At 36.0% G+C, this 12117-nt stretch overlaps 1 protein-coding gene across 2 annotated transcripts; it reads right to left on the bottom strand.

Annotated features, from left to right (window-relative positions):
* Positions 1-2539: 2539 nt before the first annotated feature.
* tmem51b (transmembrane protein 51b) lies at positions 2540-10633 on the bottom strand. Of its 2 annotated transcripts, none has more exons than XM_056251341.1 (3): positions 10416-10633; positions 4010-4474; positions 2540-2970 (listed from the first exon to the last, which is right to left on the bottom strand). In XM_056251341.1, the coding sequence occupies exons 2-3, from the start codon at positions 4390-4392 to the stop codon at positions 2553-2555; spliced, it is 801 nt and encodes a 266-aa protein (XP_056107316.1). In that variant the 5' UTR covers positions 4393-4474; positions 10416-10633; the 3' UTR covers positions 2540-2552. The 2 variants fall into 2 exon arrangements, with proteins under 2 accessions (XP_056107316.1, XP_056107318.1); XM_056251343.1 differs by having other exon boundaries at positions 2540-2964.
* Between the last annotated feature and the right edge of the window lie 1484 nt (positions 10634-12117).

The following is a 12117-nucleotide window of genomic DNA, read 5'->3' as shown; positions in this document are numbered from 1 at the left end:
TTTTTCAGCAGTTTTGGTCGTGTTGGTCATTTATATATAGGCCCTACAAATTTGCATATTAAATATGATACGGTAATATACTTCGTAGAGAGGCACTAAACTATTGTTTAACAGAATTTTAAAAAGAATGTTTACTTTAAGTTAAATGTTTAAAAAAAATTGGCTAAATGTTGTAAAATGCTTTGCCAAACAAGCATTCTGTTTTCAATGACTTTATAGTTTATACCCCTAAAGGGTTGACGTATCATGGGGGATACAAACATAAAAAAAAAAAGTGTCCTGTTTTAAAACAAAATCATGGAATTGCATTATTTGTGTCCTAACAAGATGGAAAATAGCATTAAATTAATTTTCTGATGTCTCTTTATTCTTGCCCTTTTTATGGTTAACAACATTAAAAAAATCCTACCAACCCCAAACATTTGATCGGTAAGTTATTCAATTCTTGTTTACGGTTGTATATCAGTAATGTCAAATTGCACTCATGCTGTAGGATTGAACAGTTTTGGACAAAAAACAAGTTATGACAAACCTGACTCAACAATAAACATTGTATTTCAAAACATCATTTTGACCAATGTTCTAAAATCTAAGAGCACAGTTTAGTAAAGGCATAACTCATACTGCTTTGTTTAGATTGGGTCATTTGGGTAACATTATAACAGCCTAATTTGTTTTTCATGGAATATAGAAAATCGCAAGCATTTGTCTAATGGTTAATTTTGGCACATATGCCTGAAGTGGGGTTGCGTGAAATCCAACACTATCATGAATGCACAGTTTGAGTTGGCTTCAAATACCTGTCACAATACAGCCCTCTTTCACTCCACACATACTGTAGGGTGATGTCTGAAATCAAAGATAAATATATAGGTGAAAGTAGGTTGGGAAAATACATTTGATGATAAATGTAAAGGAAACATGGTCAGTATTGAAATTAAAAACGTGGGAAATTAACAGTGTGAGTTGGCAGTGACACTACAATTACATTTTTAATTGGGAAATATAAAGAAAGTTGTTGTTTCAAAGGAATAAATTAGAACGGTCATCATTTACTCACCCTCATGTTGTACCACATCCACTCACAAAGTCAAATTAGAAGTATCATAATGAAAGACCTAAATGATTTTCCAGTATGTCAAAACAGCTGTTAAAAGTTATGGCAGGAAAAGTGCAATCAAATTGTCCATCCTTGACAGTTTTTCAACATTGTTTGTACGATTCTCAGCCACTAGGGGGCACTACAAATCAGCACACATTATGTTTCAACTTAGGGAACCATAAAGATAAACAAAAACATATATTTACACAATTTTATTAAGTCCCACAAAAAAATAAAATAAATACAGAGCTTTTCTGCTTTAAAATATTAATTACCCATAATCTTATTCCTTTTGTCAAGTAAATATTAATAGCATCAATTTTCCAAGATTCTACACCCCCATCAAATAATTAAACTGAATTATAACAAACTAAGCTGTAAATAAAAACAAAAGCGTTTGCTAAAAGGTGCAGTTTAGCTCATATACAAAAGGACATCAACAACATTTTTATGATTGAAAACGGTTCGTTTGCAGCAATATGGCTTATTTGTACAGTCAAACTGCAGTTGGAATAGTAGCCAAATCCTTTAAATGAACATTTGCACTTCAGGAATTCAGTGTTGAGTTCCCTAAAAAAAGGTGCATTTTTGTTCCTTTTTTAATATCAATTTCTATAATTTCATGTGAATGCAGAATTTGTTCTAAAATAACAAGCTTACATAATTTCCTATGAGTTTTAAGAATATTTGAAATTGCATTTTAATTCAAAAAGTCTTAATTTTTCACCCTTAAAATACAATATATCTAGATAAAAAGGGGCAAAGTTAATTGCAAACGGAACAGACAGTGACACATTGTTAATGAAAACATACTGAAAAAAATAATTATATAACTAATTGGATTAATGGTACTGAATAAATTAGTTACGCAAATTAGTTGGAATTACATCTATTATATACATTCATTTTGCATTCCTGCAAAATTGCCCACAGAAGCACAACTGGTTCAAATGTATTATATATATTCAGAGTGCAAAACTATAACATTCAGATTTAGGAAAACACGTAAAAAGCATTTTCCAAAAAACAGCAACTAGCGTTTGGCATTTCAATCATATTCTCTAATAAGAATTGTTTTAATTTTTTGCAATGTACATTGTATAGTTCTTTGGAAGTAAACAGTGAATCTCTATCTTAAGAAACACGCTGTGGCATTCATATCCCTCTTCATACAGTTTTAAAAAACAAATAAATTACTGTAATATCCTTCTTAGAATATTGATAGTTCTGATTTTTTTTTTGTATAAAAAAACACATTCAAGTAGGCTTTAGTGTTTTGTCCAAGAAAAATATTGACAGTGCACATGAATGTACCCTATTTCATAAATTGGCAGATTTAGAGATATATTTATAGCTCTCACTGAAACTTTCTGCTTTTGCACAGAAGAGTCAACATTTCCCAAGCAACCCACAGATGCAAACACTTGAGAGAAATCCAGTGATTGAATGATTACACTGCTTCTGTGGGTAGTTGAGGGGGCTTGTCCTCATACTGTGGTGGTGGGGTCAGTGGCTCAATGACCACCCTACCCTGTCCAGGCTTTTGGATATCCAAACGAATATCCTTGACGTGGAGCTTCTCTGACTTGATCCTGCGCACTCGGAGAGGTCTGAGGAGGCGGCTGGCCCTGCTACCGGTGCGGGTGGGCGCCGCAGGCTGGGGTTCGGGGCCAGGAGTCAGCTGAGGGGCCTCTAGGCCATTACCTTCTTTCGGTTGCTGGCCTTCATTTTCAACGGCACCAATCAGATCTTCGTACGAGGGCAGCAGGTAACTCTGTCGCAAGTTGCTCTGTCGAACAGGGTACCGTCCGCTGGTGACCGCCTCCTCATAGGTGGGGACGTCAAAGCTGGGTATGGGTTCACTTGATCTAATATTTACATAGATATCATGACATGAGTTACATGCAGGTAAACATAACATATAGTCAATAAGTCAAAATGCGTCACTTAGATGGATTTGAACAAAGGGAACTAGGGATGCACAATATATCCGTACTGATATTAGAGATTAAAAAAAAAAAACCTTGAGTTATTATTAATCATTTATATATACACACTCAACCTTTGGGATTGGTAAGAATTTTTGGTAACACTTTAGTTTAGGGTGCAATTCTCACTATTAACTAGTAGCATACATATTACTAGGATATTGGCTGTTTATTAGTACTTATAAAGCACATAGCATATTCTACATCCCTAATCCTACCCAATACCTAAACATTACTACCTTACTAACGACTAATAAGCAGTAATTAGGAGTTTACTGAGGCAAAAGTCGTAGTTAATATTGAGTTAATAGTGAGAATTGGACCCTATTCTAAAGTATGACCGAGTTTTTTTTTATGGTTTCGCTCACCAAAGCTGCTTTTATCTGATCATGAATACAGTAAAAAAGTTGTGAGAAATATTATTAAAATTTAAAATAACTGTTTAACATGTATTTTATTCATGTGATAGCAAAACTGAACGGTCTCACATGATCCTCAAGAAACATATCTTATTATTATTAATGTTGAAAACAGTTGTGCTGCTTAATATTTTTGTGGAAGCAGTGATACATTTTTTTTTTTTCAGGATTATTTGATGAATAGAAAGTTCAAAAGAACCGCATTTATTTTTAAATAGATTTTTTACAGACCCCAGAACTTTAATAACACTGTTAAATTTAATATTTAGCAAATCTCAAAAAAATAAATAAAAAATCTGGCATTTCAATGACAGATTTTAAAATGCATTTAATTCTAATATCAGCCATTTATCAGTTATCGTCTATGAAAATAATTATTGACGTATCTTAATCGGCCAGGATTGTAATATCGGTGTATCCCTATACAAAACCTGGACATCAATCTTTTCATCATCTTTAAACAGAGAAGGTGTGTGTAATGAGTATAGAGCAGTACTCACTCATCATCCTGATCTCTATGGACATTATCCACATAATCAGCACGGCCTGCACCTGCAGTTTCCCTGTGTCTCGTCCGCTTCCTGTTCCTCACCCCGAGACATACGGCAAGGAGCAACATGACAACACCAGCTCCAACCAGCACAAATGCAACAGACGATGTCTTTCCTAAATCGCCACTGGCAATTCCATTGTTCGTGGTTGTAGAATTGTGCAACTGTGTCACTTCAGAAGGGACTATGCTCCACACGATCATGACAACACCAAGAGCCACCAGGCCCACCCCCAGTGCACAGAGAGCATACTGGGAGCCTGAACTACTGCCCTCCTGACTGGTGGGTGAACGCCTGCTTCCTGAACACAGAGGCTGCCCACTGGCACACATAGCTGTAAATGATCCTCTCGAATATTCACAAACATACACTAACCCCGGAAGGGTGGTCCAAATGTGGAGGATGAGAGCAGAACTGTGACATGAAAGAAAAAAGAAAAGAAAAAAAAGAGACAACCGTTATAAACATTTCATTGAAGGGGAAATACTTCCTGGAAATGACTGGGGACAAAAGAAAGGGGTTTCTATGTTTCAGCTCATTGGAGAGAGAGACTCTAAAGCAAAAGATTATCCATTTGGCTCAATGCCGCTCTAGAGGTCAAATGGTAGCATTCCAGCATGTCATTGAAAGAATTACCATGTATGGACATTGTACAACTTGCTACAACTCTTAATACGAATTTTGTGCTGCTTTCAAGTCATGTCAGTCTCGTATTTGCGAAATGACCAGGGAAACCCAACATGAGGGATTTTATGGGAGTATTCAGACCTGACAATTAAAGAATCTAATTGGTATTGGTCATAATCTCGAGACGGCAGGTTATGTTATTGATCTTATTGTGGCCGATTCATCCTTGAAAACGTTTCTTTTCTTTTTTTTTACCTCAAAATTATATCCACCAGAAGTCCATCTTGCAGTGAAACGTCAGACTTCTCTCTGGTGATGTATGCAAGACTTCTCCAATCGTTTTGTCGGCTTAAACCCCGCCCCCTTCTTACAATTCACTGCAAGCTCGTATTTAGATCAGCCTCCACCCAATCAAAAACCGACGGACAGAACCAGGCTTTACATTTTTTCCAGATAATCCGTTTCACTCTGATGTATAATAACACAATAGAGATTTCTGTACTTCTGTTCTCTAATTCTGTATGCCCGGAAACATAATTACAATAATAAAGGTAAATCGCTTTTCTGGGGGTCTTTTGTTTTATAAACAATGATATAGAAAATGGTAGAAATATGATTCACATTCACAGTAAAACACTTTCTATGAGCCAATTGGTTGGGTGGGTGTCAATAAAAGAATCATAAGGGGGCAGGGACGGACTGGGGCTAAATAACAGCCCTGGACTTTCTCCCAAATAGGCCCATCATCCAGCCATTCGCCCCTAGCCACTAGGATGTCCTGATACTATGCCACAATACTGTAACCTATGTCAGACAAGGTATTCACAGCAAGTAATATCTCAAAAACAATGATGACAATTGGGGTTTTGTTTATTAATGAAGCCTCAGTCTTCAAATAAAAACAAAAAAATGTACAATGCCATTACATCTGCATTGAAAATAAAATACAAATAATGAAATGTCACTGGCTACAGAAACCCTAATTACACAAACTTGTAATTATAAAACATTTAGTTACTATATACCAGGGGTCTCCAACCTTTTTGTGTGTGAGGGCTACCTCAAGGGATAAAATAATCTAGAAGGGCTATACTCAAAAATATTTATTATACATATAACATGGTGGTGTTTTTTTACCTTACCTTTACCTTTACCTTTACTTTTAACTTTAACTTTTTTATTTTTCACCATCATATGCGAAATAATAAAATATCTTGATATTCTGGCTCAACAATTGGTGAAAAATTTGTAATATATATATATATATATATGTATATATATATATATATATTATTCTCTAAAAACCTATTGTAGCATAAACATTTAGTATAAATATTTAATGCAAAATAAATAAATAAACTGCCATAACTTCTAAACAAAAACATTACTGCATTACATTTAATAGCCTACATTTATAGGCCTACATGACTATTAATATAACAGCATTTTTAATATGAATACAGGCACATTTCTGCCAAAAAAGTTTGTTTTACCAAGTTACAGTTAATTCATAAGTTGTGGAGTGAAATGTCTTCTAACTGGTTTGTTCTTGGAACAATGTTTCACCTGTTTTTTTGCGTCAAGATGTTGTGAATATCAGCGCTGTTTAATCTGGCTTTTAACTAGCTTAAATCACAGCCATCTGTGGGTTTATAATAGAGATAGAGAATTCTGCGCTGAATTGAAATGCTTCTCAGTGGATCGCGCAACTCTGTGTAATAATGTTCGCGTGATCGAGATCAGTCCGCACAGCTGCTTCGGCCGCGATCGCAGTTTTTTTGGGCCGAGCTGATAATGCTCCGCGCTGGCATCCAACTTAAAGGTGCATTGTTGCCACCTACAGTACTGGAGTGTGAAACAGATTAGTGGGGGGAAAAAACAGGTTTATGACTGCGTGTGTGGCAGGTGGTGGGCCGGCCCGCCGGCCGTCCTGGAGTACCGGCCGTTCTGTGATACTCCAGATCACACAGATGGCCAGTCCGCCCCTGTAAGGGGGTAATTGTAATCATCATAGTTACATTTTTAATGTTGAGCATAAAAATCAGTTTGTGCCTGGCACAAAAAAAAAAAAAAAGCCTGGCAGAAAATACAGTACAACTCATTTAGCCGGTTTATGAGTCAACAAGGCTTGTGCAACAACATGTTTTTTTTTGTGTGTGCGTTTTGCGTGAATGTGTGTGAGACACACACTTTGATCTTTATTTTGTTGTACAAGTGCTAAAAAGCTTCCTGTCTCTGTTGGGATTGTCATAAAGAGAAAAGGAAATGTGACATTTCAGCCAAAAAACTAAATTATGATTTCTGAACTCCTCAAATGACAGCATCACTATTAAGCAACAGGGACCATTTCGATGTGATAAAATGAGTGCATTAAAAAGACAACATTTAACACTTGCGACTTTTACACTCTTTCCCACATCCATACTCATTTTCATGACATCAACATCATCTTTCAGCAAATATCCTTGAAAGTACAGATTAAGACCCATCAGGAAAACATGCACAGTTGCACACTAAAAATCACCTAAAACTGATCCAGTGCACTAAGGTTAGTTGCTGCTGTACACTAACTGTTGCCATAACAACACAGCATTGTTCACTCGTGAATGTGGGCACTTCACTGTGCTCAGAATGAAAATGGAGAAGGGGTGTCCTTTTAGGTAAAAGCTACTTTAAATTCCCATTAAAACAGGACAAACAGACTTTTTTTTTTAGCAAAACCAAAATTAGGCGAATTCATTTCATTCTTACAAAATGCTCAGAGTATTTAGTCTATTTATACAAGACTCTTTCAATACAGTTCCATTTAACAACATGTAAATACTGCGTGCAATGTTAGGCGAGTAGCCACGTTTTATCACAAGGTGGTTTTTACAAACGTTTTACGTTATGTGCTCAGTTAGACCACTAAAACAGAAATCACGATTGCAGGCATTATGGGACCTTTCAGGATGACTCATCATCCGCCTGTGGGTGTAATTTATTAGAGGGTGAAAAGTAAATGGTCAAATATGTTTTATAATGTTCCAATTTCGATTTACAACAAGTGGCTTCAGGAGGAAGAAAAAAATGAATGATTCTGTTCTTCATATTTTGAGAGGAATGAAGAATAGACAGATGGAGAGAGACAGAAAGAGAGCAATCGTCTGTGTAGAAAGAAAAGTGTAGTTAGTTTAAGAAAGCCTTGTACATTTAGGGGCACTAATAAAACAGGTTTGTCACAGAGCAAGACATGACAAGCACTGCAAAATGTGCACAGTAATGGTAAAAGCCTGTCTTTGTTTTTCAAGACTGGCAGGAGGAGTTTTGTTCAAAGGGATTTTAAATAGAGACGCACCAGTCGACCGGTGTTCTGACGATTTGTGCTTCTACTACCCGAACACACGATTGGTTTTTCGTTTTATTTTGGCTGATCTCTATTCTGGACTTGTGCACAAACTGCATTGCAATCATTACCCAAAATGTCATTTATGTGGAAATATTACAAAGTCTGTAAACAGGACGTTAACACAGGCCAGAGACGGAACACTCTGGCCTGTAATGGACATTAATAACCAAATGCAGAGCCATACGTCACAGCAGTCTGAGGACAGCAGCGCCAGGCCAGCCATCTCAGATCGATGTTGGGGTGGAGCTTATAGCTTATATATAATTGAGGGTAGATTTAGTGGTTGGGCATCCGTTAAGGTAGAGCTTATTGTGAAGGGTAGGGTTAGTGTTTGGGCGGGATGAGCATCCCTAACTTCGGGTCTCACGCTGCTGTCTTAAGACTGCTGTCCTCAGACTGCTGTGACGTGTGGTTCTGCGGTTAGACATCACTAAAGATGGACACAAAGATAATACTGTACCAGGCACAGCAAAATGACCGTTCGTGATCCCCAAAAAATTGGAAGAAAAATATAAATATTGAATTGGGTGGGGGTTTATATGAATGGATCTATAAAGGAAACTGACTGCCTTCAGAAAAGTTTCAGTGGCATTATCTTTTCATCTTACCTCTATATAAATTCGTGTTTATAAGCACAGCTCTGCTTTGTGTACAGTGGTAACCAAGGAAACACTATATCACTGCTTTTGCCCAAGCGCCATCTACTGTCAGAGAGTGAATTTACATTTTCATTCAGTCTGTCTGCGTTTTTTTGTGTGTGCAGGTGTGTCTTGTGTAGCATAATGTCACAAAGCTAAAGTCAGAACCTTCTGTTTTTGCTTTAAGTCTAATTTAAAATTCAATTACTTATTAATTCAATTACTTAATTTAATTCAAAAACAACTGCTCATGTTACATAAGTGTAGGATCTTTGTTCGGATCATGATTAAAATCAGCAACCGGTATCGAAATCAGCCAATTGGTTTGAGAATAAAAAAAATAAAAAAATAAAAATCGGCAATAAAAAAAGATGATCATTGCATCCCTAATTTTAAAAATCAATAGAATTTATTCTCAGGAGAGAGTCTGTGAGAAAATAGCTTTAATTATTTGCACAATTACATATATTAATCAGATGCAGATTTTGGTACGTGACAAGTCTTCAAAGGAGTCCATGAGAGCAAATAACATTAAATTCTGGTTAAAACAAAAGAAACATAAAATAAGGAAATATGACAAAAGACCAGGAAGGCCTGTCCAAATACACAGAGCAACACTTGCTCCCCGTCCTGAAGTAAACAGACAGAGATCCACAGGTCACTAAATGCTCCCATCTAAACATGCACCCCATGACCTTATCTGAGCTGATCTGAACTTATTCTTACAGAATACATGGCTGAATGGTCACACAATGGTAAAATAAACTGCTTGCATTCGTGTCTCGTCTGGAATACTGATTTTATAACACTGGTTATAGAAACTAAATATAACATCTCTGAAAAGGGACGCATGTATAATTTTATGTAAAATAATAGAAAAATACTAAAAAAAAAGATTACAGATATGACAGTGGTCAACTTAAATACCTTCACAGCTTTTATACTGATACAAGCAGACATTATGGTTACCATGGTAATCACTGTAACTATAGTTACCACCAAAATGTAGTAACCTTATCAAAAAACAAAATCAAATCAAACAAAATGACATCAATACAGGAAGTTTCTTACACTGTTTGGATGAGATGCCATATTAATGTATGATGATTATACATTAGTAACTGTAATAAGTAAGTAGTAAACCATGGAATTTTGTCTGTTACCGTGGTAAAGCTTTATAAGGGCCAGAGCTCTGATGAGGGCAACTCGAGCAAGATCGTATTTCTGCCGTTTCAGTGTCACTGTTTATACTACAAAACACCCTGGGAAAAAAAAGAATGACCTTCATCATGTTGTTTAAAGATTTAGTTTCACTGACCATTTGGAAATAGGTCTGTTACTAGACACTATGACATCAGATGTGAAGATTGAGAAACAATTAAAGATTGTATATTATAAAACAAAATAAAATATAAATGATTACTGATTTATTAATGCCATCTTACTGACATGAAACTATTGAGAGGAAGTCCCTGAGTGTCTTTCACGATATTTTGAAACAATTTTAAAACAATCTTTGTAACACCAGCATTTCTAAAGAATCTCCGGTGTTAGGCTACTTTTTGTCAGAAAAGTCAAACACCTCAACGATGCCGAAAAACGCCAAATAAATTCGCATAAACCAAATTGAAGGTAAAGTGTACGGCCTAACCTGAGCTGCGCCGCGGTTTAACGCCCTTCGCACCTTGTGTCATGAAAGTACCTGAGGCAGGTGTCGCTCCCAGCCGCGGGTGAAACGAGCGTCTTCACGATCCTTTCATTCGTTTATGGAAGGAAAAGCTGGATAAATATTCCAACTCCTTCCTCAGTCACTCTGCTTCTACAATTTGTAGGCTTAAACAGAGACAGGAACTTAGTTTAAAATCCACTCGAGTGCAACCCCTCAGCTGTAAAGAGTTTAGTAGGACGCGTGGTCCTAAAGCGAGGCGTGTTTCATAGAAGAGGAATAACAAGATAACAGAGCTGTTCAGTTTACCCGGAAAGGTATTAGCATGAAGGCATAAACCATAGGAATTACATAAATATTTTAACACTAACAGTTTTTGATTAATCAGTTAATCAAGGTTTGTATGTAAAATTTCTTGGAGAGACTTTTAAATTTCGTTTTAAAACATAGATAACATGATTGAAACTTTGAAGTTTTTAACCCAGAAAAGATCTGAAATTCATTAAATGAAACAAGGTTTTACAAATGTTCAGTTTAATATAACTGTTTTATATTTTAATATATTTTAAAATGTAATGTAGCCTATTCCTATGATAGCAAAGCTGAATTTCTAGCAGACATTACTCCAGACTTCACAGTTTACAGAAATAGTTCTAATATTCTGATCTGGTGCTTTTGAGAATGGCTGTGCTGCTTAATTTTATGTGGAAACTTGATAAAGAAAAATGTTCACGGTTCTTTGATTAATATAAAGCTCAGAAGAACAGCATTTATTTGAAATATAATCTTTTGTAACATAATTATTGTTAATGACACTATGATCAATGTAATGCATCCTTGTTAAATAAAAGTATTAATTTCTTTTAAAAAGAAGCCTTCTGACCCCAAACTTTTGAACGGTAGTGTATAAAACCAACCTGACAAACAAATACACAGCAACACTCAAATATATGCATGTAGAGTTTTTATTTTCCTATACAGATTATTGTGTCAATGACACATGTTATGTATCTATAAACAAATGTTTCTCAAAAGTACATTTTCACTAATGCCACAAGGTACAGAGATATCAAAATGATTTGTGATTGCAAAATCCACCTTAAAAATGCAACAGAAACTGCTATATTCTTGAGCTGTGCATCTGCTGGTATGATGTGTGACCAATGTCTATCAATGGACATTTTGAGTCAAACCAAGCAGGGAATCTGTGATTCATAATTGGCATTTCCAACTGATTTGAACAAGATCTGAAAAGAATAATTGGTTGAATTTGTGAAACGCACTCATTAACCATGTTATCTAACCTGTGTCGACCCACATGACAGAGGCTGTTTGCATCAAAGCTCAATGCTGTTGCATGCTGAGCTGCAAAACTGGATTTGCTCTTGTGTGCCCTGTGGCTCCGTGTGGAAAACTTGCGAAAACACAGCTGTAGAAATTGCAGTACATGTGTGGCATTGGCTTGTAGATTGTATACTATATTTTACCTTTCCATACATTCATCTGGGAGCCCTACTCATGACAGAGAATGATTCTGTCACTCCTTAAAGAATGGATTAAAGGCTTTCCAATCGTATCACTCTTGCATTTCCTTATTGTGCATGATAGTCACTATACAATGCATTGATATATATATATATATTCCATTGAACAAACTGAATTGCATGCATGGTAAGACAGAGATGTTGAAAATCACAAGAGAATGAGAAAGATTTTTGTCTTTCATTCCCCTTATTTC

This window comes from Rhinichthys klamathensis, unplaced genomic scaffold (assembly GCF_029890125.1).
Source record: "Rhinichthys klamathensis goyatoka isolate OS25496 unplaced genomic scaffold, OSU_Roscu_1.1 h1tg000082l_1, whole genome shotgun sequence".
Classification (NCBI taxonomy): Eukaryota; Metazoa; Chordata; class Actinopteri; order Cypriniformes; family Leuciscidae; genus Rhinichthys; species Rhinichthys klamathensis.
This window is presented reverse-complemented; position numbering and strand designations above follow the sequence as displayed.

What these genes read in the sequence shown, in the direction of transcription:
- tmem51b (XM_056251341.1), bottom strand. Translation starts at nt 4,392, where the DNA reads ATGTGTGCCAGTGGGCAGCCTCTGTGTTCAGGAAGCAGGCGTTCACCC. An exon ending in CATAGAGATCAGGATGATGA is followed by an intron (nt 2,971 to 4,009) that starts GTGAGTACTGCT and finishes TGTAAATATTAG; the next exon opens with ATCAAGTGAACCCATACCCA.